Consider the following 17,379-nt stretch of genomic DNA (forward strand, 5'->3'; position numbering starts at 1 on the left):
GTGGGGGGGGACACCTCCCAATCCTACTGATCAATTTAACCGCTTCAGCATGTTTTGTTTAGATTAGGCGCGCGCTCAACGCTGTCTCCCTGACAAGACGCGGGGCCGGGCGGAGGAAGGCCGCCTGTCTGCTTGATTTATGGCCACGTCAAAATGGAACTTCCTGCTCACCGGCCCAAACCTACAGCCCCACTTCATTAATCAGAGGCCCCGGACTCTGAAGTGTGAGCTCAGCCCAAGCTTTTAACATTAGGCTAAATTTGCATGCTCTCTGAGCAGCGTAAGGTGGCGGCCGGGCGGGGAGGGCGCGTTTGACTCGGACAAATTCCGATGCCCGCCGCCACAATTATGCAAAATCTCCCTTATGCGTGCCGCCCCATTAGCGGACAGGGTGAAGCGCTCACCTTGGAGTGTGGGACGTGCCCTTTGACCCCGAGCGGCAAACAACAGACGCACCACCCAGGATCCCCCCGGGCTGGGGCACAGCAGATTGCCGGACTGTTAAAAATAGGCACCGCTGCGGCTCTCGGCGGCCCGTCACCCCACCCCTTCACCTCTCGAAACAGGACCGGTACCTCTTTTGCTTGCTTGCCCGGGTGTTGCTGCTGGAGGAGCTGAAGGTGTAACTGCTCTTGCTGTTTCTTGTAGAACTCCTGCAGGTGTTGCTAGGACAAAATAAAAAAGGAGGGAAAACAAGTGATGCCACACCTCTCCGGGGGATTGATTTAAACTTCATTTCATATCCGCGGTGGCGAAACCCACTTTGTCCCGGTGTGACATGTCATATGTAGCCAGACCCTCCAATCTTCCCAACATTCCACTGCACCACCGTAGTTCGCCCCAAACCTAAACCTTCTCATAAATCCGCCGCCCCAACAGCCCCATCGTCCACTCCTCTCGATGTCCAGTTTTCTTGCTGTCGTCACATCCCATTGCACTTCTGCTCCCGCTGTTGCCTCCTGCCCTCCAGCTTCCTCACCCTTTCCACTGTGTGTTTACGCCACGCGGCTGAGTTCCGCCGCACGTTTCGCGCCATACGCGGTACTTGTGCTCGGACCTCCCAGAAACAGAAAATGGCAACGGATAATATCTAAGTTAATCAATCGGGATAAAAACAGTTTTGCCCGAATCAAAATCAGAACTTAGTTTGGTTTTAGGACGAGGAACCTTACCCAAACAATGTACGTTTTAAACACTTGAACACATTACGTTATTTTACAAACCAAAGTGTTGGATCATGAAAAGAAAAAAAAAAAAAAACCAACAAAAAGTAAAAAATTTTCTAAAAAACAAGCAAGCACCACCAGTAACTACTTGAATCAGTGCTCAGCTGTATGGAAATAATGCTGTGTGTGCTATAAGTAAAAGTCTTCATTTTCTTTTTGACACTTTGTTCAGAACTTACTTCATCAGTTCTCTATATGGATATTAAATAGCCCTGCACATTACTCTGGTTGGACAATTAATCATATCATATTAATCATATGAAAATATATTTTTTGTCTGGGAAGATGGCAGGAACTGATTAACTGATTAACCGATTGTAGTCAGAACAAGATGGATTTACCCAAAACACACACACACACACACACACACACACACACACAAAAATCCAATATTGCAGTTAATCCAACATAGTCATAAGAGCCAGTTTTGTCACACACACACTCACTTATCAGTCATGCTGTCTGCATACTGTATGATGATGTCATAAAAAAAAAGGGGGGGGAAAGAAGACCAGAAACACAAATTTAAAAGCTTTCTTAAAGACCACTGCAGAGGCACTTGAGGCACCAGAGTGTTAAAAAGGTTTTCTCACAATGAAGCTAAGCTTGATGTCACCGACGCAGAGCGACCTCCATGTGTGAAATTTGACTAACACACTCGCTCTGTGCCAGAACGAACGGCTGCTCGAACCGTGCGTTTGCACGGGAACGATCTTGTTTGGCAACGCAGAACCTTATCGCCGTTTCATGAATGACAACTCTTCTCTCACTCTTGGATCCCACGCTCTTCTCGTTTTCTTTTTTAACCCGTCACTCGGCTGTCCGTCTTCCGCAGTCGCTCCCGGGGAAACGGCTAATTGGACGCGACGCACTTCTGCGTACGTCAGGCGGGTGCGGCGGTGGGTGGGTGGGTGGGTACAACGGGGATACGGTCATGTGGTTGCTGAAGACAAAAACTGGACTCTTCTCCACACACCGGTAGAGAAACGCTCCACAATAACAGACAGACTATTGAAAATGATGGCGTTTACACCAACTGGTGGGCGTTACGTGGTGACAGACAGGTATATGTGCCGAAAGGTGCGTGAAAATGCCTGTTGATGGATTGGATACGCATACAGTAAGCGTGCGTACATGCGGACCGGTGAGAGGACGCAGCGATACGCACTAGGGTGTACACAGGTGTACATGGGGGATGAAACAGTGGGGAGGAATGTTGAGGTGCAGGGTTTTACGAGCAGGGTCTCCATACCTGCTGCAGCATGACAGCCTGCTGTTGTTGGAGCAGGGCTTGGAGCTGCTGGGGGGAGAGCACCTGCTGCTGAAGGAGCTGCTGCATCTGCTGGGGGGTGATCACCCCTGGACTCATCATGGCCGCCGATACGGGAACCTGCACACACACACACACACACACACACACACACACACACACACACGCACACACCATGTGAGCAGTGACCAACACTGACAGGGGACACCGCAGCCGCCCCTCACTTGACTAAAGGGGAGACGAGAAGAATTATTGAAAACCTTGATTAATCACGGTACTCCTCATTATAATCCATCCACCGATATTCCAGAACTTGCATTCATCCTAGTTTGCAGTCGCCTGTTTTGAAAAATGTTCGTTTTCAGTTCTCAGAGCAGTTCCTGTGCAAATGGGTCCGCGGTTAAATATTATTACCCGAAAGCATTTTCTACGTGAAATGGTGAGATTATTCCTATGGCCAGATGAACACCACCGGCATTAAAGCCGAAGACTGAAGCCTCTCACGCAAATCCTGGAACGGGATAGAGCTTGTACTGCAGGCTGAAGGTTTTCATTTTTTACTTACTAGTAACAAGTACTTATTCGTCACTCCACCTTAAACTAATCATTAAATATTAGGTTTCAGCAATGGAGATTTTGAAAATACACATATTGTATATGACAAGATAGAACTTCATTGCCAGATTTCTCTAGTTCTTTGCTCTATACATCAATGACAATGACTTATGAGGGCAAAAACCCAACGATGAACGGAGAAAAAGAATGCATACGTATATGAATGAACAGACATTTTATAATTCAACATAAAATTTGGAGAAATCATCACTGGTGTAGCTGTGGTTAGTTTACCGGCATTATTTCTCCGGCTTCATTGGTGGTAGGGTATCAAATTTAACCAGAATATGACAGGCTGGACAGTGTGTGGGGGTGAACGTGAGAACGGATTGACCCTCCCATACATGTAGACAATCAAGCAACAGAGCAACCAGTGAAAACAAACTGACTAGGAATAGATTCATAGTAAGAATCCAAGCCTAATTCATGTGACCAAGATCTGTTCAGAAGGGCAAAGTCAAGACACTGAAGAAGAGGCTGGTCCTATTATTCCTGCAAGGAAAACTTTTAATGTGCTCCCAGACTGACATCCATCCATCCATCCATCCATCCATCCATCCATCCATCCATCCTCAGAACTCACTTATCAAGTACATGGTCACAGTGGACTGGGCAAGTCCACCAGTGCACCATGGATGGGATATCAGGCCATCAGAGGGGGATCACATATGCAAAGGGTATTAAGGGACAACTTAAATTGACCAGTTCAGCTAGAATGCATGTTTCTGGACTTGGGATGAAACTTAAACACACAGCAGAAACCCACCTAAAGATTCTGCAAAGAGAGAGCAAGATACGAGTCTCTGATTTGAACCTATAGCCCAGGAGCTCTGAAGCATACGTGCTTCCTTCTCATCACCATATCACCCCATAAAATGGATCAGTAAAGTAGAAAACAGCAACACGACATCGTTTATCAGCGTACAGAATGAGGGTATTGACAACGATGCAATGTGTTGGGACTTTACTGGGAACAGGCATTCTGTGCCACTCTTGCACAGGAATTCACAGTTATCATCATAACTGTCTATTCACTCGATGCGCTTCCACACAAATTATTATTAATTTAGGTGACATCTTTCTTCAATGGAACCAACAACGCTAGGTAAAACAGTGATTTACCCATTCATACAGCAGGGTATTCTTACTGGAGCAATACAGGTTGAGGACCTTGATCCAGGGTTATATTAAGAGGAGTGGTATTTGAACTGACGACCTTCAGATTGCTGGGCAACATCAGCAGTTCCTTTTCTGGATTTCCAAATTTTCACTTGCCTTGAGCCGACGATGAAACGAAAATGAACACAAATAAAGCATCGTTCATCACACGAGTAGCTGCATAAAACTATCTGAAAATCCACAATTCCTAATCACCTTCCTAGTAATAATTTTATTTTGAGATGTCGTTCCACCACAACAGAGCCAGAACCGAGAACCTTCATGCTTTAGTAGCTCATGAAGTATCTACCAGGTTTATCTCTTGTAATAGAGCTGCACTGTACACCCATTCCTCGCATAACGTTAAATTTGTTCCTTGAATCACCACGTCATAACTGCGGGGGCTCAAACTGTCATTATTTCTTACGGTGGGAAAATTGGTCTGGAATGTATGCAGGAAGAACGGGTTTTAAGACAGAGTACACATGGGACAGAGACATTTTGAAAATGTGCCTTCATGTTTATGACAAAGTTGGCAAAATCACTGCCTTTGTCTTCCACTCAGCAGAGCATGTAGACGTTGCGCCATCTGAGGTGCTGTGTGATGTTACTAACAAACGTTTCACTATGATCTTCATCTGACTGACACTGAGGACTTATTTACATTAGCGAAGGTGTGTTCACCTTATTTTACATTTACACTTACTGTCCAAAGCAACATACAGCTCGGAGAACACCCCAAAAGCGCGTGACACCAACAGGTGGAGAAATCTGGACGCAGATGTGCGACTCTTGGCTACAGTCAATGTGTCACTTACCACAGTATAAAATGGTATACGTTACATAGGTAGCAGCATCAAAGGCTGTGGAGCCGTTAAGCAAAACCTTTGAATCCGACTCCGGTAAGCCAAAAATTGCTTCCGACTCCACAGCACTGCCCAAAAGTTGCACATTATTTTGGGGGTCGACTTATCCGATGAATATAGACCTAAACCTATACTACGCCTCTAATTTTTGGGGGTCGACTCATACGCTCGCACATACAGTACATTTAGTCCAAGTCAGTACATTTTTACCGACTCCAGCAACCCAACAATTGCTTCCAACTCCAGAGCACTGGCAGCATCTGGATTTTTAACAGACAATGTAGAACACCTTTACTGAGCACTCAGGAGTTCAGCGGAGAAGTGAGCCTGAAAGAGATGTGTTTAGAGACCCTGTTTGTATACTGAGAAAGATTCAGCAATTCTGAGAGACTGAGGGGCACTATTCCATCACACTGGAGACAGAAACGAGAACCTTTGCGCTCCTGATTTCACACCTCTTGAGTGGGGGAGCACCAAGCCGGCAGAGGTCGAGGAGGGCAGCAATCTGGCTGGAGCACGGAGAGCCATCGAGTCTTGCGTGTATCAGGGAGCAGATCCCTTGATGGACATAAAAGCTGGTTTTACTACTTGGTTATTTATTTAAACCAAGAGTTAACACATGCTTACAGTTTATTTCTACACAGACTCAAAGGACAAATGCTTAAATTCTGCTCTCCCCATAGGACCTTTTAGTGAGATATTAACCTTGAGCCGCTTCAGCAAAAATTACCCAGCACTATGAACGGGCAAATAACTGTAAGAAACTTAAAGGTGTAAACTGCTTTACAGAAAAGTGTCAGCTAAATAATAACAACAACACAATCTTGTGCTTCAGCTATGAAATTCAATTGACCTTAAATGATGCTTGTGATTGGAGGAAACTTACAAATGCGATACAGAGCAGGAACTATTTGCAGTAGTCGGTTTTGCAACGGAAGAAGCGCGACTGTGTTAATAATTGGCTTGAACGAGCGACTGTCTCCATACAGCGCCTTTACCGAAAAAGATGGGACCAACCACCACCACTCGAACCCTACGGCTACACCGGAGGCAATGCTTTCAAGGGAGTACAGAGGTTAAAACAGTAGATTTAGCTTAAAAACAGCCCGACTGAAACCGATGAGGGACAAAAACCTTTTGGGTTTGAGACAAGTGTACATGTCTGTCCTAAAACGTCTAACACAAGCCATTGAGTAAAATATAAATGCTCCTCGACTTACGATTTTTCAACTTTACGATGGCGCGATAGCAGTAGACATTCAGTAGAAACCGTACTTTAAATTTTGATTTTTTTCCCCTGGTAAGCGACATGCGGTACGATACTCTCTCATGATGCTGAGCAATGACAGCGATCTCAATCTCCCAGTCTGTCATGGGGTCGCTAGTGTATACAACCGATACTCTACAGTGTTCTGTGTTGCCAGAGTTTTTTTCGAATACTTCCTCCATATCTACGCTGTGTTTTATGCATCCATCACGTCTATGAAACGCCCATCTGTGTCTCCTGCTACTGGTGGGAAGAAGGAAAGGAAGAAATTACTCATGAGGAGAAGCTCAAGATAATTGTTCATAACGAAGGCGGCAAGTCCCTAACGGCCATCGCACGCGAACTTGGACTTTCGCAATTGACCGTATCGGCCATCTTAAAGGAGAAGAAGCGATGATGTTCGGTAGGTTAGGTGCGTTAAATGCATTTTCCACTTACCATACTTTCGACTTATGATGGGTTTCGCAGAACGTAACCCCATCGTAAATCGGGTACCACCTGCATCCGTTGCGGAAGTAAAATGACAGCATAACGGGCAAAAATACCACCGTACCGAATAACAAGCCTGTTGTATGAAAAAGGGCGGTTATGTTTTCATAAAAGGGGGGCGCGGTGGCACAGCGGGGCAGCGGGTTTGACCAGGTCCTGCTCTATAGCGGGTCTGGGGTTCAAGTCCTGCTTGGGGGATGCCTTGCGAGAGACTGGCGTCCCATCCTGGGTGCCTCCCTCCCGCCCAGCCTTGCACCCTGTGTTGCTGGGTTAGGATCCGGTTCGCCGCGACCCCTCTCGGGACAAGCGGTTTCAGACAGCGTGCGTGTGTGCGCGCTTTCATAATCCCTTGTTGTTGTTTTTGTTGTACAGGACCTGATTATATGAGAACTAACTATTTCAGCCGATTAGAACGTGACTGCCCAGCAGCCGAATAAAATGTAAAAATGACAGGTAAAATGCTGTTGTACGAAGAGAAGTTGTCGTCATTGTTGGGTCCTCCAGCCTTCGAAATCCTTCGCGAGGGGGCAGCGACACGCACGTCCCCGAGTGTCCTAGGCCTTCACTCGTCCTTGTTTTTCTGTCCCCTCAACACAAAAGTTCCCCTCTTTGATTAGCTGAAACATTTGCATGGTCACTACACATTTTTCATTTTGTAAGTCATTATGCATTAGCGGTCCTGATCGCCCAGCTTGACTAATCCTGATGAACGGAATTTTCAGCTGAAGGTCAAACTGAAGCCTGGCGCTCATTCTCATTTATACTCACATTCATATTTACGCTCACACTTGTATCTTACTCGCACGCTTCCGTTAACCGCCTGTCCTTGTCAGGGTCACGGCCGTCCAGGGCCCACGCACCCGTGGGGGTACAGTCCGAGGCCAGTCCATTGCAGGGTAGCCCCACACACACACACACACACACACACACACACACACACACACACACACACACACACACACACACACACACAGAGAGAGAGAGAGAGAGAAACCCAGACTCACATTATGAAAACAACACAAGCCAAGCGTACACTCACACCCTTGCTCCGAAACACACTCGACACCCATAAATAGCCTCACAATCAATTTTGCATTCACACACATTCAGACTTGGAGGCACGGTGAGCCTGACCTGCACTACAGTACATCTCATTCTCCGAAGTAATTCAGAGATACAAACGAAACGATCCTTTCATTTCAAAGTGCGATGCAAATGTTTCGCGCTCTCCTCTCCCTCCTACTTATGCCGTTTGTAAAGGAGGGCACCGGGGGGGGTTAACAGGGTTGTACCCGCCAAAGCAGACGCTTCGTGTTCAACCGCTCTCTACGAAACACCAGACGTGTTACCATACTACGCAATTACTACAGTGCGAGTGTCGTGGTGCATTCGGAGTACGAGCCTCACCGCTGCACTTTCTGCAGGGAATATGGACACCGTGAAAAAGCATCTTTTATGTATGTGCGCAGGAAAAAAAAAAAAAAAAAAAAAGAAAAGAGAAAAATTACGAAAATAATATTTGTTTGAAAAGAAATGATTCCATCCTGATAATGGAGCACAGAAAATCCCAAACAAATCCGGGAAGGAGGCACCCTTCATGCTTTCATTAGCTGTTTTCTTTTTTTTTAAGCAGAGTGATGGATGATAATCATCTTTATTTCATTACTCTTGCAAACAAAAAGCCAGAGAAGGCAGGGAGAGGCCGCGGTCTATTCATTCGGAGACCTGCACAATGCTAATTCCAGCATTTAACTGCATGCTTTTCTGCTTGATGTATCAGGGCTTGAAAGATGAAAGCGGATAAGTAATTGCTCTCCTGGTTCTTATTCTTCGCTGACAACCCATAAATTTAATTTCACACACACATTCATTTACATTTTCAAGTATATGACATGATAATTGCTGGAATATAACACCTCCATTCCACACTGTGCAGCAGGGGCCTGATTGACAGGTGTGGTGAATAGAGAGGAATGGAGGCTGAATTGAAGATTTTTTTTTTTTTTTTTTTTTTTTAAACTTCATCTCTTCAGAACGTTCGTACCAGGAAGGGCCAACATTAATAAGCATTTACGGAGCCGCATTTATACTGCCGGGCAGTAAACATTCGCAGTCAATGAACATTTTTTTTTTTTTTATTATTTCAAACTCCTCTTTGATATTCCACAAAACAATCTCGTCTGTAATACAGCTGACATGCGGCACGTTGCCCAATCATTTATTACAAAATGCTTAATGCCTTTTTTGTCAGATGGTTTGAAATCCACAACAATTGAAAGCGAAATACAGGAGACATTAATTACGGAAATCAAGCCGTCCTCCCCCATATGCTCACTTTCATATGTTTGCTGCGGATTCACATCGAGGCAGCTATTCTAATAAGCAATAACGGCTGCTATTTATATTTAAACAGCTCAATAAAGCCTCACCCCCTCTTATTGTCTCGCCGATTTCTCCCATCCGGGAAAGCCAGTGACCGGTTCTAATGCAGGACGCAACTTTCAACTTGGGTTCTAACCCAAGATGCACGAGCGGCTCAGGGTCACGACCGCAAAGTCGCGGTGACGCCACCGTCTTCGGCTCAAGTCGGAACAGTTCACGGCATTCGAAGCAAAACACCAGCTCATAATAAATCTTTCTTTCAGCTTTCGGGACCGCAAACCGGCCGAAACGGAAATCCCGAATGCGCAGGCCGCGAAAAGCGGCGCGTTTCACAACTCGGAACATTCGATTCTCAGTTTATTTCCCTTCCGTTAAGCAAGGCGGGGAGTTCCAGCGTAAACAGACGGCATGCAGTCGGGGTGAGCAATGGGTCCACTTCAGGAGGAAGTGTTTCGGTGTCGCAGACACTGCAAAGATAAATACAACGAGGAGCGAAAGGGGAAAGAGCTAATTATTTCTGCTGCTTGGCAAAGTACTTGAGTGTTAATTAAAGTGTGGGATGACTGTGCTGGAGAAGTGAGAATGGAGTTCCTTCACTGTCCCGTTAATTCATCCCCCCTCCTGAGCTCAGAGGAGCCCCGTGGGCCCACTCGGTGCCGCCGCTGGCCCCCTGCGGTCTTCTCCATCTGACAGTGCTAATTTGCTCGCCGATTCAGGTTAACGTCTGGCACGGCGCGGACGGCAGATCCCGCGCCGACCTCTGACCTTCGGACGAAAAACCCGAGCGACCGCGTCCGACGGTTCGGGCTGCAGGTGGAACGCGGGGGCTCATCGGCTACACTTTGTCACAGGAGCAACCCTCTGCGTAAGTGTGAGTGTTTCACCGACCTTCACCGCACAAGGTGGAACAGGAGCGATGCACGTCGGGCAAATAAAAAGCATTTCAACGCGCAATAACTGCTCCGAATTGAGCGTACGGCACAGCTTGTAATGAACATCTCAAGTGGATGCGGCTGCAACGTTAACGTTTCAAAGGCTACGCTCTGCGTGTACAATACTGCAGAATTCAGGTGAGTCACCGAAACAGACTCTGCCGGAGCGACGGGCCACGGAAAACTCCGGATGCTCGACGACTTAACCTCTGGGGTTACGAAGAGTTCTGTTCTTGGGCGCATATCTTCATTGATTTGAGCGATTTATCTGCGTCCATTTTCGTTTTGTCACGGACCCAAAGCAAGTGTGAAAAAAAAAAAAAAAAAAAAAAAAAAAAGATTAAATATTGTGAAAATTTGGAAATACAGAAAGAAAAGAACGTAGCAGAGCGGTGATGACTGTCACCTTGAAACGGGAAGCTCCCGGTTTGAACGCCATTCCTACCGTAGTACCCTGACCAAGGCAGCGACCCCGAATCGCTCCGGCACAAACACCCCGCTGCACAAACCGGTAAATCATCGCACGGTCAAGTACCTAACATCGCGAGTCGACTCAGATAGATGCATCAGCTGAACATAAGATTAATAACGGCACGGGCCTGCAGAAACAAAGCGGCAGAGGCGAGCCGCAGCGTAGTCCGCTCCCGAGAACCCGCGACTCCATTATAACAAGTGCCTTCCAGTGGTCCGAGGTGCTTAGTCTCCTCTGAAAAGTTTCTAGTCTTGCAGGTAATAGGGAGTCTATTAGGTCAGGCTCTTCATTGCATGACATGCAGTAAATTACAAGGGCTTCAAGCAGTTCGCTGAATTACAGTTCATCACTTCTCAGTGCCAGGCTGCACATATCTGATCTGTCAGTTAGGATTCAATTAACACTCCGGCCAGAGTAATCAGATTGCACGTGCAGGACTGGTGTAATTCGTTTATTGGTTCTATGCATCTTCTGTCTGCGAGTAAATGTGTTACTGGTACATCAAAGCTCTGAATCACTCTCGCCGCAGCCCTGGGGATGTATTTCAGCTTCTCCTGCACCACGGTGACGAACCTTGCATGTCCCAGCAATTTAGCAATCTTGTCCTGTAGGTATTACACACTGAAAAATTGCTTGTTCGCCCGCAGTTTTACATCAACAGTAAATAGAAAACCATCAAAGCAAAATATGCAAACGATTTTTTACACACTGTCAAAATAGATTGCCTTTGCCGCAGAAAGTCGCTAAGCGAAACGCCTTTACATTCTGCTGTAGATTACTCAAACAACACTTACTGCGCGCAAAGAACCTTATTGAATTATCATGTAACGATAATCATCCGTCATTGGTTTTATAGGATGCTCCATTTCTCGTGCTATTTACACGCCGGGAATAAAAAAATGGTTTATCCGATTTAACCGTCAGTCAATCGGATGGCGATTCCAGATAGCTTTTTAATATCGTCCTCTACAGGCAGACGGAAAGTTTTTTTTTTTTTTTTTTTTCCCCTCCCTTCCCTCTAACGAAAGAATGACGATCTTTACAACCTCTAACTTGTAGCTCCGATTTCCTGGTTTAGACTAACAGAATTTGGACGCAAGCGATTAAATGTTTGCGGTTTTTGATTACGCACGATCGGCAGAAGTGTCATAAAACGACTGGGAGGTGGTTCATAAGGTGAAAGCAAAACAAAGGACGACGTGACGGTATTAAGTGCCCGTCTCCTCTGTTTCGAGCGAAACGACAGGTTTGGAAATGGAAGTGGGTTAACTTTTAATTAACGGGATAATTACATGCATCTTGCATCTTTTAATGGAAGGTTACGCGAATTATTCGGCGAAAACACCCGCAGAATATTAACCAAGCCACCGTGGCCAGAGGGCCTAAGCGCCAGCAAATAAACAGCGGCATCCCACAATGCAGTTTGCCCATTTCATTTCCATACGCGGCAAAGGGCAGCAAAGACCAATTACATGATCACATTACAACAAATATGTTTATGTAGCCCGAACAGAAAAACACCACTGACACACACCAATCTATTAAACCATGAAATGAAAAGGTTCAAGTACGTTTTGTTTTTCATTCCGACTCTCTATATACACACTTTCCCCCCCAGTGCTCGTGCCGCTCAGCTTGTGCGGCCGACAGCCGCACACAATGTATCCCGAAGTAAAATTAAATGTCGCGGCATATTCATTTAAATATTAACTTACAAGGGGATTCCACGCAAAACCGTATTTAGGTGCAGGTGAGGAAACGCAGCCACTTCACGCTGTCAAATAAACATGGGGCATATTTACAGAGGATCTGAGCAAATTTATAAATTCCAGAAGATTTCCTAGGTTTTCTGTTTCCTCCCCCCCCATTTCATTTTTTTCATCAAATTCATCCAGGAAAGAAGCCCGATACCGATGCAAAGACGAGCGTCCAGAGAAGCTGGAATTCACTGCTAATGTTGACTTAGTTCAATGAAATCCCGTTACTTTGTCTGCCATGCACAGCCTTTAAACCTCAGAGGAATTCAAGTGTCTACTCAAAGCTGGGAGCCCTGCGATATTATAAAGACCTTACCTGCAACAATGGTTCCGTTCAGACGTGGCACCTTGAACACTCTGCTATGTCTTTGTACTGGCGTAAAGGACACAGACGCTGTACTTTGGATCTGGTCCCTGTACAGTACACATTTCTACATACTGTATGCCATTAAAAAAAAAGAAAAGGAAAGGAAATTGTCTGCTGCTTTCATCAATGTAACCCCGCTGGAAGTAAGGGAGCGAATCTCTATCAATAAGAGCACATGGACTGCTGAGTGGTGCTACTGTTACTGCGACAGTAAATACCACCTGCTCGTGGGATCCTTTCAAAATTCTCAGGGATTACAAGCATTATTGAAGCTCTTAAGATGCACTGCGAAATCAAAGAGTACACAAAATGACAACAGCGAAGGAGGGGCAACTGGAGGGGAGAGAAGAGGGAAAGAAAAAAAAAAAAAAAAAAAAAATCACAGAGAGGCTCGGTAAATGGGTGAGGAGCAGCATAGCGGGCCTCCGTCGCCCCTGCATTCCCTGGCCAGAGATTTGCCTTTATTTTACATTCTATTTCTTATTTGTATTTGAAATGTCAGCGCGCGGCGCATCTCAGATATTGCCACAATGAAAGAGTAACATGAGCACGGCTGTTTGGCGCCATGGGAATCCGTGTGAGCAGCGTGTGACGGCGAGGGGATTTACTGGGAGAAATAGGTGTTTATTGAGCACTCCCGTGGGCTTATTGGGTAATAATAGACCTGTCACATTACGCAAATGTGGAAAACAACTCGCGCATGCCTCAACACCGCCACGAGATGAAATTAGCAAAGTGAAAGGCTTCGGATGCAAATGCTGCAAGTAATTAAAGCAGCAAAGCGTAGCACTTAAAAGGCCTGTACCGCCAGTAATTTATATGGCATTGTCTATGGATAATTTCCCTGCACCGTTCACAATGAAACAAGTAAAGATCTACTGCTGTCTGCTTAAAGCAAGATGATTTCACAGATGCGTAACTTCCATGTGCTCCCGCACCGGCGTTCCAACTCGCGTCTTACGGAAAGGAAAGTTTGGCAAAAGTTCCCACTCCCATTGATGAATAAAGGCACAAATGCACTTGGAAGTGCGGGCCGCACGGGTCATGCGTGGAACCGCCACGAAATGGTGCAGTACGAAGGATTTTTTTTTTTCTCCCCCCCGTCCATCATGACTTCCACAACAGCTGGAAGACAAAAAACACTAACAAAAAATTCACAGAGCGAACCTGCAGCTGCCGCCCTGCTTGTACACAGTATTATTAGAGATTACGGCCAATTATTAGAGATTATGGCAATAGACTGTACAATTGTGGGACAACGGCGGAGAACAGATAAAGTGAAACGAACGGTCAGTACAGAAGGACAGCACTAAAGCTAACAGTGCAAAACACACACTGCCTACCAACATGAAGAATTCATTTTTTTTTTTATCATTTATTCGTTTAAGTATGAATATGTTAATAATAGGCAGGTGGATTAAGTGAAGAAAAACCACCGCACACCACTTACCAGACCAGTTTCAGATTGATTCCTATTGGCAACATGATGATAAGGCAGACTATGTAAATGTAAATATTCAATATTTACTGTCCTCTGGTGTTACTGGAACCGAGAGGGTCGGTTGCGGGCCAGCAGTTCTGCGACAACCAGTGTGCGCGATACATAGAAATCTGCTCACATCAATATAAAGCCGTGACCAGGGCCCATTGACAGCTCCCGAAGCTGGGAGAACATCCTTCTCGACAGGCTGGTGCATTTTCATTCACAGAGAAATCTGCAATAATTATATAACTTATTACATCATTTATAAGATACACATTAACATATAGTTAATTTTCATTTGGCAATTACAAAGGTATTTTAAAAAAAAACATATTTTAAGAGCTCTTCTTTTAAATAGTCTAAGAAGAAAAAGATTAATATTCCACATTCTGTCTAAGAAAATGCATGGCCTTACAAAGCCTTGCAGCACGACCCCAACGTTAGCACACAAGAGAAAAGTAGCCCTGTTGTTCTGCATTATTTACAATTAACCAGTTTACCACCCGGCACAGTTTGTTTATCACTTCTGTTTTTCACGCACTTAGCTTTTCCTTCCTCCAAATTGCAGGTTAAGGAATGTAGAACACGACAAAACAGCATCTTTGCATAAGGGCAAAACGACTGATGTATCTGCGCAAGTGCAGGCGACTAATGAAGAGGTGGTTTCCACGAGGCTGCAGCATGTGCCTGAGAGCAGGAAATCCGTCTTCGGCACCGCACAAGGACGCCCTTAACGCCAAATTAACAACGCAAAAGTGAAATGGCAACACAGAGGCATGCAGCGAAACGCGAGGGCCACGCACCTTCTCGCCGAGCTTTCACTTAAATCGGCCGAAACGGAACGCCAGCGAAAAGGGCACCGTCGGTACTTCGAAACGGTACGAAGATGTTTCGACAAACACCGCGACTTCACACAGCCAGTCAACGGACACAAAGTATACACCCGGGGGAAGAAGCATGGCGTTAGCCTCGATAACCTCATCTCGCACCACCTCGTAATTAGGAACACAAGGGTGTGACTTGTGCTCAAGGTGTCGGCATTGTAGCGTTCCGCGAAAACACCAGCTACGCGGTTAACTCCACTTTTCTCTTCTTTAATTAAATGCACAGTGTAGTAATGAGGTAACCCACTGTTCCTTGATAGCACTTATTAGCTTCGGAGAACTCGCGCTCACACTGCAATTTAAACCTAAAAATAAAAGTGGAAAATATGTTAATTGCTGACATAATTTGAAGCGGCACACAACGCCGACTTAATAAGAAAATATATTTCTTCTTCTGTAAGATCAGCTGTTTCAAAGGGCCTTGAAAAGAATACATTAAATGAAGTGCGACTATGACCTTTTCCACACCTCTGACAAGCCAATAAAGACACTATTGTGTGAGAAATCAACATGCCCAACGGCATGAGGACTCAAACCGACAGTTAAAATTAGCTAAAGTACAATAAAGCATTCTGTCACACGCTTGTCTTTCAATTACCTACGATTTTGTGTTGACGCAATTGAAGATTGCTCACGAAGTCGTGCGTATTTTCTTAATTACGATGCGTCTTGTGTTGAAGAACTTCTCCGATCACTGTTCTAGAAACTCACACCGTTCAATATTCTCTAGTTATGTCCTAAGCCAATAAATCTTAAATCCATTGCATTTGGTGGATAATTCGCCAGACATCTTGAGACCGGCTGCGCTGCAAATCGAGATAAAAGTACGCTAAACTTTCTACGCGTTTCTTGACGGATGGAGAAAACGGCATCGCCGGCAGAACAGCAGACGTTACGGATCTCGCCATCTACAAGGGTCCTTCTGTCGGGGGCTGAGGCCCAGCTGCTCCTCAACAGCCAACTGACGGTACACACCAGGGCAGGAGGACCGCTACGACAGCCAGGGACAAGCAGAGTAACAGAGCTACACTACACAAACCCAGAAATGAGAACAACTTTCGCTACTTCATATTGAACAGCAGGTAGTGGTAGAGATCTTCCCTTCGGCCCCAAAAGGCCGCACGGTCAAATCTCACCTCCGGCTGCAGTACCCTCGAGCAAGGTCCTTACCCAAAATTGCTCCAGAAAAAAAGTACCCAGCTGTATAAATGGGTAAATAATTGTAAGAAGCCTAACATTGTAAGTCACTTTTGAGAGAAGCATCAGCTAAATGATATAAAGAACTGTTCCACAAACGCGGGAAACCAAGCGTTAGCTTCAGAGTGCCGTTCAGAGACGAATCAAATAAACACGCGCGTGCGTATTTCTGGGGGGGGGGGGGAAGTGTGACAAATACAAGCGTTTAGGAGGTAAGTAGTCCTGCTCACTTGTTGTGGACGCTGTTTGTCGCTGTGCTTTGGAGACTTGAGGCCGCTGCTCTGCTGCTGGAGCAGTAACTGTCTTGCTGCTTGTAGTGCCTGCAAAGGAAGTCACAAAAGGAATAACGTTAGTGCTAATAAAAAGGACTGCAATTAGAGGGCAAAAGGTCGCACAGTGGTTAGAGCTGCTGCCTGCCGCTTGAAGGACCCAGGTTCGAATCCCACCTGCTGCTGAAGGTCCCCTTGAGCAAGATACTTACCTCAATTGCTCCAGTAAAATTACACAGCTGTAAAAATGGGTAAATAATTATAAGTAGCTTAACACTAAGATACTTTGGAGAAAAGCATCAGTTGAACATAGAAATGCAGCCTAAAAAGATTTATTTATTGGTGAGTCTTAATCTATACTTCACTCAATATCCATATAGCTTTGCAGTTTTCAAGCAGCAGAATTGCTTAGCGAAAGAAATCAGGTTTAGTACGCACGCACGCACGCACACAGTCTGAACCGCTTGTCCCATACGGGGTCGCGGGGAATCAGGTTTAGTACTCTATTTCAAATGTAGTACAGTGCTCCCCATCTTGGGGAGGTACACCTTTTTTTTTTTTTTTTTTTTTTTTTACATGCATGGGGTATTAAAAACACAAAATGTGGATTTTGCACTTTTTCGTACTTGATAAGGCTCTGATGAGAGTTAAAATCACAGCTGGTTTGACGAAAAGCACTCGAAGGAAGAAAGGTGCCTCATCTGCGGAACTGACCGGTCTAGTACGCACTCCAGTGAAACGTCCA

At 45.5% G+C, this 17,379-nt stretch overlaps 1 protein-coding gene across 7 annotated transcripts in view; it reads right to left on the reverse strand.

Annotated features, from left to right (window-relative positions):
• LOC108920812 (forkhead box protein P2-like) overlaps positions 1–17,379 on the reverse strand; it is a 117,931-nt gene that overhangs the window by 25,183 nt on the left and 75,369 nt on the right. For all 7 annotated transcript variants that reach the window (XM_029247118.1, XM_029247113.1, XM_029247116.1 and 4 more), the window contains 3 exons: positions 16,596–16,685; positions 2,479–2,616; positions 576–665 (listed from right to left, as the gene is read on the reverse strand). In XM_029247118.1, the coding sequence (XP_029102951.1) occupies positions 576–665; positions 2,479–2,616; positions 16,596–16,685 (318 nt within the window). The remainder of the gene's footprint in view (positions 1–575; positions 666–2,478; positions 2,617–16,595; positions 16,686–17,379) is intronic.

The sequence above is a fragment of the Scleropages formosus genome, chromosome 21, assembly GCF_900964775.1.
Source record: "Scleropages formosus chromosome 21, fSclFor1.1, whole genome shotgun sequence".
In the NCBI taxonomy this organism is placed as follows: Eukaryota; Metazoa; Chordata; class Actinopteri; order Osteoglossiformes; family Osteoglossidae; genus Scleropages; species Scleropages formosus.